Source organism: Pimephales promelas, chromosome 4, assembly GCF_988280905.1.
Source record: "Pimephales promelas chromosome 4, fPimPro1.hap1.1, whole genome shotgun sequence".
NCBI lineage: Eukaryota > Metazoa > Chordata > Actinopteri > Cypriniformes > Leuciscidae > Pimephales > Pimephales promelas.
The window spans coordinates 17,623,156-17,638,272 of record NC_142772.1 but is presented as its reverse complement, the minus strand read 5'-3'; the positions used below and the strand labels follow the sequence as shown (position 1 = coordinate 17,638,272).

The following is a 15,117-nucleotide window of genomic DNA, read 5'->3' as shown; positions in this document are numbered from 1 at the left end:
GCAGTTCAACAATGCCTGAGACGAATGCTATTTATGTCACTGCTCTGTTCCACTCTGTAAATCTAACCAACAACGCCAACCCTACTTAGGTTTTCATGGATTCCCGACTGAATTGAGTATAAGTAAGAAGTGGATTAAAACTTTAAAATAAAACAAGGTAGCACATTTGCTTGCAGCCGGCACTTTAGTGAATCAGACTAATTTACCAGGGATGCCGTATGAATAAACTTAGTGTAGTCCTTCATCAGTTCGCCAGCGAGATCGGTGATTCAACGGAAGTGGCAGTGCACAAAGATCACAGAATCCGGAAGTACTACGTATCACACGACAACACAACCGGCGTTTTCAGAAATCTCCACTTTGGCCGGAGTTTTCAGAAATAATCGTTTTCTGGGATAAAAACGGGGTTTTCGTGTAAACGAAAGGCCAATCCGCAGGGAAATAACTGCGTTTTCTCTTCGTGTAAACGGGGCCTTATTTTAAATAGAAATGTCAATATTAAATACGCTAATATCAACATAAAAAATGATTTATCATTTAATTTTTTTGACATGCACTTATTATGTACCAAAATGTCTTATGTACCAAAATCGACTGTTAATGTATTTATTATATCATGCTATATTCATTATTTTAATAATTTGACTTATGTTATTTGTCATAGTTTTTATGATTATTCAGCACCTTCTCTGTGATTTCTTGAATTAGAAAGTTTTTGTTGTATTTTTTTTTTAAATGTTTACATTGTGAATTAAACACTTTTATTTTAAAAGTTTAAGAAAAACCTTAAAATATTGGTCATTAGTCAATTTTTTTAATTGAATCAATATTTGCACTCTATTGCAGCTGCTACAATATAACAGCAGCTGTGTAAAATATCCTAACATAGACACAATGGCATTATTTACCTCTCACAGTTTCCTTTGTGTGTAACTCTTTTTCCGTCTCGCCGTCCTGCAGACTCCTCCGGTCAGCTCTCGTCGCCTCCTTTAAGCTCCTCCATGGGTCACCGAGGCATCAGTAACCATCCTCTGCACCAGCCCCTGCTCAGCCCGTCTGCCATGAGCTCCAGCCCGGGTCAGCTGCACTCGCCCATCAACGGCCTGTCCTCGCCGTTCCCCGTCATCAGCTCGCCCTTGTGCCATCCCTCCATGAGCGGCCCATCCTCCACCAGCATGACCTTCAGACCCAGTCTAAGCCCACAGGTAAGACATCACTCCATTTACTCTGGACTTATTTAAAAGCTTCAGCATCAATTGCTGAGAATTGCCAAATGCTATTGCAGATTCTTTCAGAGGCATGCATTATGCAAGTTGAAACCAATCAATATTTTTTTTTTCAACATTCAGGAACATTTAACTGAATTTTCCTGCTCAATTGGTTAAACTTGACCTGAACTCTGCTGGAAATTAAAGATCTATTTTAAAGAGTCTGATTGCTCAAATGGGTTTGAATGCATGATTAGATGGTGCACAAAATCACACACAGGGACACAAACATTTATTCAAACAATTATTTAATCATTTACCTCATTTATTGAGCCATTCATCCAATTTAGTAAGGTTTTGAAAAATGGCTTTAAACAAGCTTTTCTTGCTACAATGAGACATGGTCATCTGCTTGTTTAAAGCAAATGTAATTGATTTGGCAATAGGAGGGAAGACTGTCTGCATAACTCATGAAATATGCTACTAATTATAAAGTTCGGACATTTAGAACTACATAAATAGTTTCATTGTATTTTCCATTTGGCAAACATGCATACACTTGCATTTTATACACAGCTTAGATCATTCATTTGATCAATCAGAGTTTAGTGGCCTCAATTGCATTTTTCTTTCGTGGTGCAGTCTTCCGCTTATTCGCAGAAAATCTAATCAATTCGGCATCAGTGCTATCAGTTTTATGATTGGGTTTTATTTAATAACACATACCTCAAATGGTTCTGCTGAAACAGTGTTTTATTGGTGGAAAATGCAGCTTCTTGTAAACATTTTGTGGTGTTATTGGATTTCTGTTAAATCCATCTCACTATGAGTGGGGTTTTATGAGACATCATACAAGAAAAATAACAGTTTCCAAGTGATGTAATTCCACTTTTGTATTATAATTGTCTACATTTGTTTTCCAGGAAAGTTGCTTGGATTAAAATTTTATATTTAAGGATACATGTAAGTGGTTTACATGAGCCTTTTCCTTTAAAGGTACCTAGATACGAAATAAAACCGATAAACATTTAAAATAGACATTTGTGCTCAGGCATTTAGAGCAGAACATGTTGTTCACCATCTATGCTTTAGTAAATAAAAAAAGCGTGAGTGCAGGTGGAACTGTTTCTGTTTTTAACGTCTCTGGTTACGTATGTAACCTTAGTTCCCTGAAGGGAACGAGACGCTGCGTGTAAACGCCGTGGGAACGCCTCTGCGTGACGAGTCATGAAGCACGTATGAAATCTGTCCAATGGCGAGACGGAACGTCATAGGCGGGGTGACGTATCGACCAGGAAACTATAAAGCATCCCCGAAACACAAGCGCAACAGCTTCTGATAGGACTGAAGCAAGCGCTCACGGGCATGCTGGGAGTATGGCATAGACACGCAGCGTCTCGTTCCCTTCAGGGAACTAAGGTTACATACGTAACCAGAGACGTTCCCATTCAGGGAACTTCGAGCTGCGTGTAAACGCCGTGGGAACGCTAATACCAACGCCGCCATGCGAGCAGGTGTCCGTTGTATGAATATCAGGGTGCACATTCTGACGAAAGCATCTGAGCCCCAGGGGTGGAGCTGAAGTCCAGATGGTAAAACTTCACAAATGTGTGAGGTGAAGACCATCCTGCCGCCTCACAGATGTCACACAAGGGAACTCCTGATAAAAATGCCTTAGAGGCAGCCATACTCCGGGTTGAATGAGCCCGGACAGCCAAGGGAGAAGGCTGACCAGAGGACTCATAAGCAAGTGAAATGGCCTCGACCACCCACTTACTCATTCTCTGCTTAGACGCCGCAGAACCTCTATTAGGAGGCCCAAAGCAGACAAATAATTGTTCTGATTCCCTCCACAGGGCAGCTCTGTGGACATATGCGTCTAAGGCCCTCACCGGGCAGAGCAGATTTAGTTTCTCCTGGTCTGGTGTCCGAAACGGAGGAGGACAGAAGGCCTGTAGCACTATAGGTTTGACAACCGTAGTTGGAACCTTCGGAACATACCCCGGTCTAGGGAGGATGAAAGCCTTCGCCATACCGGGAGCAAATTCCAAGCACGAGGGGGAAACCGACAGCGCCTGAATATCTCCAATCCTCTTTAGTGAAGAGATGGCTAGGAGAAAGATGGTTTTGAGAGTAAGAAACTTCTCAGGCACCTCATCAATGGGCTCGAAAGGGGCTAAACAGAGCCCCTCCAACACAACCGCTAGATCCCAGGTCGGTACCCTCGTACGCACTACCGGCCTCAGCCTCAGGATACCACGAAGGAAACGGGTTACCAGGGGATGTCTCCCAAGAGAAGCTCCACTCAAAGGGACATGGTAAGCGGATAAGGCCGCCACGTACACCTTTAGTGTGGAGTACGATAACCCTGTGGAGAAGCGTTCCTGAAGGAATTCCAGCACTGCCGGCAACGGGCAGTTAACTGGATCCAACTGTCGCTCTCCACACCAAGAGGTGAACAGTTTCCACCTCGAGGCATACAACTTCCTCGTGGATGGGGCTCTGGACTGGAGGATGGTCTCCACGACCTCAGTCGAGAGACCTGAATCTATGAGCTGGGCCCCCTCAGAGGCCAAGCCCACAACCTCCACAGTTCCGGACGGGGGTGGAGTATCCCCCCGTCCGCTTGAGACAGAAGGTCCCTCCTGACCGGAATCTCCAGAGGAGGGCCCTCGAGAAGGGAAATCAGGTCCGCAAACCATACCCTGGTTGGCCAACGGGGGGCCACCAGAAGTACACTGGCCCCCTCCTGGCGAATCCTTTCCAGAACCCCTGGGAGCAGAGCAATCGGGGGAAAAGCGTACAGGGGTGCCCTCGGCCACTCCTGTACCAACGCATCCAGCCCCAATGGAGCTGGAGGACTCAGGGAAAACCACAGCGGGCAGTGTGAGTTCTCCCTGGACGCAAAGAGGTCCACTTCGGCCTGACCGAAGTGTCTCCAAAGGAGCTCCACCACCTCGGGGTGAAGTCTCCACTCCCCGGGCCTCGGCCCCTGCCTCGACAGGATGTCCGCTCCCCGATTTAAGTATCCTGGGATATAAATCGCTCTCAGCGACCGAAGTTTCCCCTGGGACCACAACAGGATCTGGCGCGCCAGCTTGTACAATGGACGTGAGCGCAGACCCCCCTGGTGGTTTATGTAAGAGACCACAGACATGTTGTCTGACCGGACAAGAACATGATGATCTCTGAGGTCTGGGAGAAAGTGTTTCAAAGCCTGAAACACCGCCATCATCTCTAGACAATTTATATGCCATCGGAGATGATGGTCTTGCCACAGCCCGCGGGCCGAGCGACCACTCATGATCGCTCCCCAGCCCGTGAGAGAGGCATCCGTCGTCACCGTTACCCGGCGACACGGGGCTCCCAGCGCAGGTCCCAGGGACAGGAACCAAGGTTCTTTCCACATAGCCAGGGCACGGAGACCACGTCGCGTGACCTTGATCTTGCGGAGCGGGTTTCCCCTCGGGGAGAACCCCTTGGTCCTGAGCCACCACTGTAGTGGTCTCATGTACAGCAGGCCGCACGGTAACACGTTGGATGCTGCTGCCATTAGACCCAGAATTCTCTGGAATTCCTTTACAGTGAGTGACTGGCCTAGCTTCACTTGCGTGACAGTCGAGATAATCGAGGCTATACGAGCCGGCGACAGACGTGCCTGCATCGTCGTCGAATCCCATACCACGCCTAGAAAAGTGGTCCGCTGAACTGGCGAAAGCACACTCTTCTTGGCGTTGAGTCTCAACCCCAACCTTCTGATGTGGGCGAGGACGGCATCTCGATGCCGAATCGCCTGATGCTCTGATTGAGCCAGAATCAACCAATCGTCGATATAATTTAAAATGCGAATGCCCTGGAGACGCAGCGGAGCCAAGGCCGCGTCCATGCATTTCGTGAAGGTTCGAGGAGATAACGCTAGGCCGAATGGAAGGACCCGATATTGGTACGCTTCGCCCCCAAAAGCGAACCTCAGGAACTTCCGATGTTGCGGAAGGATGGAGATATGGAAGTACGCGTCTTTTAGGTCTATCGTGACAAACCAGTCCTCGGACCTGATCTGTGACACGATCTGCTTGAGAGTCAGCATTTTGAACTTGAGCTTCCCTACTGACCGATTTAAGAGGCGCAGGTCTAAAATCGGACGCAGCCCCCCATCCTTCTTCGGAACAATGAAGTACCGGCTGTAATACCCCAGCTCTCTGTCGGGAGGAAGAACTCGTTCTATCGCCCCCTTCATTAGCAGAGCTTTCACTTCTTGTTCCATAACCAGAGCCTGCTCGGGGGTCACCACTGTGGGCAAAACCCCCCGAAAACGAGGTGGACGCGACCTGAACTGGATCGCGTACCCGCGTTCGATAGTCTGCAGGACCCAACGAGATATATTTGGAAGACTTCCCCATTCTACCAGAAATTCTACTAAGGGTACCAGCCTCTCGAGACTGGCCTCTGGAGTAGTTTTTAAAACAGAAACAGCGCCCTGTGACCGCGCACAGGCAGGGTTCAACGACCGTTCTGTATCGCTCCTCGGAGCAAACGAGCGTCCCTCGGGAAATCGCTCGCTGGGACCGTCTGCACCCCCCATTACAGGCAGGGTTGGCAGAACGAACCCCTGAGGGCACCGAGAGAGAGCGGGCGCCGGATTCAGCGGCGAACACCTCTGTCTCACGGTGGGGACCACCCTCAGTAGCCTGACACCAGTGGCGTCAGGACTTCTTCGACGAAGCCTTCCTGGCGACAATAACCGTCCTCAGATCGGTTCTATCCCGGGAAGACCTCGCCTGAGAACGCCGCGTCTCAGCCCAGTTTTGCTGGGGAGGAGCCCGAGACGCGACGCTCTTCTTCTGCTGCGCCCTATGCGAGGAACCCGACGGGCGGGGCTGCTCTCGCCCAGCAGCCCCCGAAGGATGAGTACGGACGGGGAGACATTTCTGGAGCGCCGCTGCCTGCTTTTTTCCCTCTTGGAATCTCTCAATCACTGCGTTCACAGAACCACCAAAAAGACCTTCGGTCGACAGCGGCGCATCCAGGAGAAAAGCTTTATCTTTCTCCTTCATATTAGCCAGATTTAGCCATAAATGCCTCTCCGTGGCCACCAGGGCTGCCATAGAGCGGCCGACTGATCTGGCCGTCTCCTTGGTGGCACGGAGAGAAATATCTGCCGCCTGACGCAGCTCATTAATCACGTCAGTGCTGACGACCTCCCCCTCGCTCATATCCTTCAACAGATCTGCTTGATACGCCTGGAGGATGGCCATCGTATGCAAGCAAGATGCTGCCTGTCCCGCCGCTGAATAAGCTTTGCCCACCAAAACCGAAGTATTTCTGAGTGGCTTGGTGGGCAACGCCGGTGTTTTAAAAGACGATGCCGTCTCAGGAGAAAGATGGCTCGCCAAAACTTCCTCCATCCTCGGCATCGCCCCATAACCGTGTCCCCTAGACCCAGCAATATTAGCGTACATAGAGGTCTGTTGTGTCAAAATTCTAGCTGACACTGGTTTGTTCCACGATCTACACACCTCGGTGTGTAGATCGGGAAAAAAGGGCAAACACCGGCGTGGAGGTAGTGAGTGTGATTTTAAAAATCTCTCATCCATTTTACTTTTTACTCTCGACTCTTGTTTTTCAACTGGCCATTCAATGGTTAATTTTTCCACAGCCCGAGTCAAAACCTCCATCAGCTCTACATTCGCGGGAGACTGGGATGGCGAGTCCCCGATCTCCACTGAGTCCATAGACTCTGCATCCACACTTTCAACATCCAGCTCCTCAGAACTGGATAATTGAAGTGATGGCGCCTCAGCCCGGGCAGGAGAAACCGCAACGCGGACCCCCGCAGCGAGAACTGAGGCACTGGATCTACCAGGTAAGGGCAGAGAAAGGGCGGGGCCCGTCTCAATCCCCGCTGATAGATCCATCTGCGAACCCCACGACGCAAGCCTTCGCTGTGCCTCGGCAGCAGCGGGACCCGAGCCGTGGGGAGCGCGCACCGAACCACTCTCCTCGAAGAGTGCCCGGCGGGAGCGAAGTGTCTTCATGGACAGACACTCGCAGTGCTCACAGCCGGCCCCCTCGAGAGCCGACTGAGCATGCTGCACTCCCAAACAAACAACACACAGATCGTGTGTGTCCCCACCCGTGATGAAGCGAGGGCAGGGATGAACACACTTTCTGAAATTCTGCTGTTGTTTGCTCGCCATATTTTCCAATATATATATATATACAATATCAGACAGACAGACAATATTCATACATAGAGCGCTTGTGAAGACTCAGAAGCTGTTGCGCTTGTGTTTCGGGGATGCTTTATAGTTTCCTGGTCGATACGTCACCCCGCCTATGACGTTCCGTCTCGCCATTGGACAGATTTCATACGTGCTTCATGACTCGTCACGCAGAGGCGTTCCCACGGCGTTTACACGCAGCTCGAAGTTCCCTGAATGGGAACATCTGATTGCCTACATCAGTGCTATTAATCAATACTAGTTTTAAATAATGGGCTCTATGCATGGCGGTATTTCCGGTGAAGGTGTAAGGATGCTCGATAACTTCCGCCGATCGTAGAGTCCAATGCATTACCGAGAATTTATATTGAATTTTATACTCCATGGTTATACTAAAGAAACGTTAGTCACAAAAACAGACAAAACAGACACCCCTCGTTGCGTTTATGCTTCTTTTTAAAATTATATTAAATAAACATAACTATATATAAAATTACATCTATACGTATGTACTTTTCGTTTCAAAGACGGGAGGACAGTAAATTTTGAAGACTGCCATAATTCCGTTTTCCTCGGTTTTCCTCCACTTTAATCTCCACAACCGGAAATGGACGAGCATCCTTGCGTCAAATGTGGAACTTATGCGTGCATATAGCCCATTGAAGAATGTACACATAGACATAAAGATGATTAAACTTAAATGTCCACGTTATCAGTTGGCATATTTAGGGCTGATGCCAGGGGTTCATAACATTCATAAGATAAAATAAAATGACATTAAATCATATGATGGGACTGAATTTTGAATACACAGAAGAGTAAATTAGTGATGCATCAATTGTATTTAATATAAGAAACATAAAAAAAAAAAACAATATTTGCATTTGATTAAAGCCACTGACTGGTATCATTAAAGGTGTTAGTTATTTAAGAAAAAAATAGATATAATAAAGATAAAGTAAATGGATGAGAACAATAAGGCAAAAGCTTTAGTCAAAGTGCAAGAGGCTATACACTCACCTAAAGGATTATTAGGAACAACATACTAATATTGTGTTTGACCCCCTTTCGCCTTCAGAACTGCCTTAAAGGGGGGGTTGACTGCTTTTTTTCTTTGCATGATTGTGTTTATAGGGTTCAATATAACATGTATTCGTGGTTTTTCTTTTTTTAAAAGTCTAATTTTTCATAAACTTCACCTTTATTGTCAGCCGCGCTCTCCTCTGTCCTCGAACGAGCGGTTGACTTCCTGATTCTATGAAACCGCTCCCTCAGAAACACGCAGAGGGCTCAGATTGGTTAGTTTGGCCCGGTGTGTTGTAATTGGCTAAACTGTCGCTCACGTTGTCCGGAACGTTAACGCCCATTACCTTTACGGGCGAAACATGCATGTCATGAGCTCCAGAAGTAAATACGTGTCAAACTGCAGTATCAATTTGAGGCATAATCAGACCGAGAAAGCCACGATGAAGAGAGTCAAACAGAACCTCACCACACACGGCTCTTACTAAACGTTTCTGAATGATAGTTTGCTACATTTTTTAACTTTATTCATGTTTGTTTTACACAATAGTACTAAATAATACTGAGGTTTGATTTAAAATGTCAATAATTATTTGTTATTCTTTAAGTAAAATACAGGGTATATCAAATGCTTTTCATTGTAGCCAATTGTCATTTGATTTAAAATATTGTGTCTGTGTAAAAGGAAGAACACAAGGGCATATAGAGCAACATAATATAATTGACTGAACAAATGTTTTGATCCCAGCTGATTTTTTTTTTTTTTTATTATTATTATTGCACTTGACTTTGTAGAACCGCTCTGTATGAGTGTGTTTGAATTACAAATCATTAATGCATAACTTGAAAACTGTAGAGATAAGTAAGATGGATTTAAGTCAGACTTTGGCACAGTGAGATCATTGAGTGCCTGCCAGAGTCATCTGAGAATCAGTAAAGCCATTTAGTGTAACTAGTCATATCAAATAACAGCCTTTTATAAATTCATTTGAAGACCGTGGGGTGTTATCAGACACCAGATGGTATATGAGAACTGAAATCTCTGCAATACAGTTTAAGATTAACCACACACTATACTCGTTAGGGACACGTTATTTTAAAGGGTTTTGTCTGATCATTTATTTCCCCCTTATATCACCTCCCTTCCACTACCAATAGTAAAGTGTTCAGTCATTACTGTTGTACCCCGAAATGGAAACAAGTTCCTATTAAAAACAACTTTACGTTGGCATAGAAATCGTATTATTTTTTTCACCACCTCATGTCAGACAGCTTTAATTTGGCTGCTAAATGGAATGGGGGCGTTTCACATTAATGGTGTTGCCTTAAGTAATGGCAGTTGGGCTTAAGGAGAGGCGTCTTGGAGGTGCCCTGGCCCCCATTCATCCTCATTAGCCCCGTCAGAGTGCTTGATCTCTGACCGCATGGTGTCAAACACGGCCTTAGTGTGCCACATGGGCTTTCTACTTTTTATTGGAACGCTAAATGGGTTCAGAAGAGGCCTGGTTGGGGCCTGGTAAGGGCCCAATCGCACAGGAAATGAGCTGGCTTGTTAAAATCTGCAGTTTAGCCATGTGGTGTGTGTCAGAATGAAACTCTTTTAACACCCTGCCAGTTTAATCTCCTTATACACAAAGACAGATACACATTTCTACATTTGTGCATGTACACTAATGTTGAAAAGTTTGGGATTTTTAAAGAATTTTAAAGGTTTTGTAAGAAAATTCTTATGTTCATCGAAGACAAAAACAGTATTACTGTAAATTATTATTAGTTTTAAATATATCTTCTTGTCTTGGGCCAGCAAGAACAACTTAGCAACCACCCAGAATACCCTAGCAACCACATAGCATTTAACAGATGATTAAACAGAGTTTCATTATAGTTTTTAGGATCCAATGCATTTGTGGTAAATCCCCCATCATTTCTCAATATAAATGTTTATGCATCATACAGAAAAAGGTTTATAGCATAATTCAGAGCACAGATGATATTTTGGGCATGTTTGAGGTCAGTGATTGATGTGTGCTGCCTCTCATTACTGTGCAATGCAGCAACACAAGTTTGTGGACAGATTTAAAGGGTTAGTTCACCCAAAAAATGAAAATTATGTCATTAATGACTCACCCTCATGTCGTTCCAAGCCAGTAAGACCTCCCGTTCATCTTCGTACAGTAAGTTCTTTCCACAGTTTAAGATATTTTAGATTTAGTCCGAGAGTTTTCTGTCCCTCCACTGAAAATGCATGTACGCTATACTGTCCTTTTGAAACATCGGAAATACATTTGGTCCAAAAATAACAAAAATTACGACTTTATTCAGCATTGTATTCTCTTCTGGTTCTGTGTTCACGAGTTCGCAATGACGCTGGTGATGCAAGACACTGCTGATGTGTTCTTTGGTTACTGGTTACCAGAGAACACAATAGCAGCGTCTTACCAGCATCACCAGCGTCACTGCGGACAGAAACGGAAGACAAAACAATGTTTCATAAAGTCATAGTTTTTGTTATTTTTGGATCAAAATGTATTTTCGATGCTTCAAAACATTCTAACTAACCCACTGATGTCACATGGACTACTTTTATGATGTCTTTATTTCCTTTCTGGACAAGGACAGTATACCGTACATACATTTTCAAAGGAGGGACAGAAAACTCTCGGACTAAATCTAAAATATCTTAAACTGTATTCCGAAGATGAACAGAGGTTTAACAGGCTTGGAATGACACGAGGGTGAGTCATTAATGACATCATTTTCATTTTGGGGTGAACTACTGTAACTCTTTAACCATTCTAAAAGCTCTACAAGCAACAGCATGAGATGGTCACATGGCACATGTGATGTGTCTTCTAATAGCTGCTGTGGGCTCTACCAACAGTGTATGACACGATAATAATATTTATTTTCTCCCTGTTCATTATGTCTGTCTCCATCTCTCTGGACATGCTACTCATTTTAATTTGGTTGTCATAGACTGTTCTCTGGGTTATAAAAATGCCTGTCATTCACTCTTTCCGTGGGATTATAAGAGAATGTTTTACTTTATGGAAAGTCTTGATGCTTCCCAATTATTTCTACCTGAAGGATCATCGTGCCCACATTTTTACATAACTCAAAAAAGGAGTTATCAAGATGTCAAATATTCTTTTCCACGAGGTTCAGTTCTCTAAGAAATTTTAACCTAAATCTAATCTTGTCTCTTCTCATTTCTTTTTTCCCTCTTGATTCTTTTGTTTCTTTTCTCGTTTCTGTTCTCTTCTTGTTTCTTTTCTCGTTTTTGTTCTCTTCTTTTCTCGTTATTTTTTTGCTTCTTTTCATGCTTCTTTTCTCTTTTTTCTCGTTTCTTTTTCTTTCCTCTTTCTTTTCTTTTCCTTTCTTTTCCTGTTTAATCAATTTTTTTCTCGTTTCTTAGTTTCTTTTCTCGTTTCATTTCTCATTTCTCTTCCCGTTTCCTGTTTCTTTTCTCGTTTTTCTTCTCATTTCTCGCTCGTTTCTTTCTATTCACCATGTGAGCCAGGACCATCACTGGTGCCACCTCAAATGGGGGGGGGGGGGGGGGGGAATTTGACTGTTAAAAGAGCCATGCCTGCATCTGAAGCAGGCAGCAGGTAGTACTATTTTTGTGTGCTTAGTGGTGTATATCTGGGTTACTGCCACTCCTTTACTATCACAATCACATTGGAAGTTCTTTTGTTTTCAGTATGTATGCACATGGCACAGTTTTACATGTACATTGGGCTGGATTTGCATTTAGATTTGTTGTATTTCTTTACTCAAGAGGTAAGCTGTTAGGATCTTATTAAACAAATTTAGGTCACATTTATATGTTTTCCCTACCTGTAGAAGTATTGTAATAAATCAGGATTGAAATCTCCATGTTAAAGCATGCCATTGTGCAATGCTAACTCTGATGTCAGTAGACCCTTTAAAGCCAGCCAACGCTCAAAAATGGGCTGGTGTGTCCTGGAGAGTCTGTATGCAGGACAATATGTAATATCTGCTAGTCCTGACCTCAGTTGTGGGGATGTGTTGTAAACCAGAAACATTTGTCATGAGTCAGACTGTCTTTGATAGGGCAAACTAAAAAATGCTGACACAATTTAAGGCGTGGAAATGCCAGGAGAGGGTTTTTGTTAAATGAACACAATAGTCTGCTGTCTGCCTCAAAATATTTTGACATTTCAACACTATTGGATATTTGAATACTTGACTCGTATATCAGACTTTGCTTTTTTTTTTTCCTTTTTTTGTTAGGAAGAGTTTAGCACTTTCATTGGTGAATGACTTTAATGTTTTCCTCTCTTCAGGAAGCTGTATAGTTTCATGTATCAGTCCCTCACGAATTACCAAAGAAAAACATAGTGAACATTCTTTCGTGGTAATGTTTCCTGGAGGTGTGTCTGTTGTGTCTTTCACAGGTTGGCTCATCAATCATCACATTTTTCATGACTTTTGTTCTGGGCAGTTAAGAATAAATTTCACATGTAATTGATTCCATTCCAACAGACACTTTTTTATGTGGAATTTTGCTCTACCATTTAAAAGTTAGTGGTTAGTAAGAAATTCAAGTTTAATTCTAAATGAAATAAATACTTTTATTCAGCAAAGATGCAATGTGATCAACAAGTGAGGGAGAAAAATACATTTATAATGTTACAAATGATTTATATTTCAACTAAATTCTGGTCTTTTGTACTTTCTATTTATCAGAATAATCCTGAAATGTATCATGAATATTAAACATAAAAATAGGAAATTTGTCAATATTACAGTTTTTACTGTATTTTTTGATCAGATAAGTTCCTTTGGTGGCTTCAGTGTGTTGATTCAGTTATTATCAGCTTGGAATAATTTGATATCTAATATCTTGTTTTTTAATCTTTTTTTTAAGCTCAGTTCGCCCATGAATGCAGTCAGTAGTTCGGAGGACATTAAACCCCCTCTGGGTCTGAACGGGATGATGAAGGTCCCGGCACAGCCCACAGGCACATCCCTCTCCCTCACAAAACACATCTGTGCCATTTGCGGAGACCGTTCATCAGGTGACACACACACACACACACCTAGATGATTTAAAAAAAAAAATTATTCATGCACTGCATTATAGAAGAACAAAATAGCTAAACCAGCATAATAATCTATCAGCAATAGGTGATAGGTTCACTCTATGAACACAAAAATAAACATTTTCAAAATCTGGTTACATTATGAGAACATTATTCTATTCACCCTTCAATCATCGAACATTAAAAGGACATTTAAAAGTGTAAAATCATTAACAAATTACTACCACAGACCATGAATAACCACGATTATTTCCGCAGTTATATAACGGACGTATTAAATATCTCTTTAGTAATATATAAAATATTCCAGTGAATAATTAATGGGATATATCGTCAATTATTGTGGGTGAACAGGCCTCAAATACACAGTATTCTTACTGTTAGAGTAGAACATAATAAACAAAGAAGACAATCTGGAGGAAAAGAATGCAGTGGCTGAAAAGAGCTATTTAATAATATGCTTTATTGTACTTGTTAAACTGCAGTCATAATATTGGTCACTCTATAATCTGTCTTTCAGAGTAATGTGTGACAAAACAGATGTGGCTATTGAATTATTGAAATCAAATGCCAATTAAAGATAACCCTGCTGGGAACCCTACTAAAGCATATGTCTGCCGGCAGGTAAACACTACGGGGTGTACAGCTGTGAGGGCTGTAAGGGCTTCTTCAAGAGAACGGTGAGAAAGGATTTGACGTACACTTGCCGAGACAACAAGGACTGTTTAATCGACAAACGGCAACGCAACCGCTGCCAATACTGCCGCTATCAGAAGTGCTTAGCCATGGGAATGAAGAGAGAAGGTGCGTTGCTTTTTTCTTTGAACACATGACAATTCTTAATTATATCAGAATTTAGTCATATTCGGACTATGGATGGGGACATATACTCATTAAAGGAGGAATGTTTCACCCAAAACATGTAATTATCCCATATTTTACTTATCCTAAAGCCATCCTTTATATAAGTTTCTTCTTTCAGCCGAACACAGTTGGAGTTCCCTATCGAGGGAACTCAACACTGCGTCGATAAAATCGACTCTTTGGGGACGCTCCCTAAGCGTGCGCCTCTGAAGTATGAATGAAACTAATCCAATCCTGATTGGTGTTGCGTCGTGACGTAACATGTGACGGCATACCCGGAAGTATAAAAGTGACGCTGTCACAACACACACTAGCTTTCGCTCTTCAGCAAGCGCTTTATGTTGAAACTGTCTGTCTTATTTGGTAAAGTTGTTTGTCTTATTATTGAAAGAAAGTATGGCCAGTGAACAATTCAAGAGGTGTGTGCATCCCTGCCCTCGTTTCATCACGGGTGGGGACGCACACTCTCTCTGTGTGTATTGTTTGGGAGTGCAGCACGCACGGGCAGCTCTCGAGGGGGCTGCTTGTGAAATGTGTGAGGCTTTGCCTATTAGAGTGCTGCGCTCCCGGCTGGCGTGCTTTGACGAGCACGGTCAGGCTCGCGTTCCCCAGGGTTCCGGTCCCGCATATGTCGAGGCGATGCGGCGACTGAGATCCTGGGGTTCGCAGCGGGATCTGGCGGAGGAGAGTGAGAATGCTGAGGCATTTTCTCGCTCGCCATCGGCTGGTCCC

At 43.7% G+C, this 15,117-nt stretch overlaps 1 protein-coding gene across 2 annotated transcripts in view; it reads left to right on the top strand.

Moving 5' to 3' along the window:
• rxrab (retinoid x receptor, alpha b) overlaps nt 1-15,117 on the top strand; it is a 96,456-nt gene that overhangs the window by 50,026 nt on the left and 31,313 nt on the right. For both annotated transcript variants that reach the window (XM_089130027.1, XM_089130026.1), the window contains 3 exons: nt 961-1,205; nt 13,347-13,497; nt 14,146-14,325. In XM_089130027.1, the coding sequence (XP_088986153.1) occupies nt 961-1,205; nt 13,347-13,497; nt 14,146-14,325 (576 nt within the window). The remainder of the gene's footprint in view (nt 1-960; nt 1,206-13,346; nt 13,498-14,145; nt 14,326-15,117) is intronic.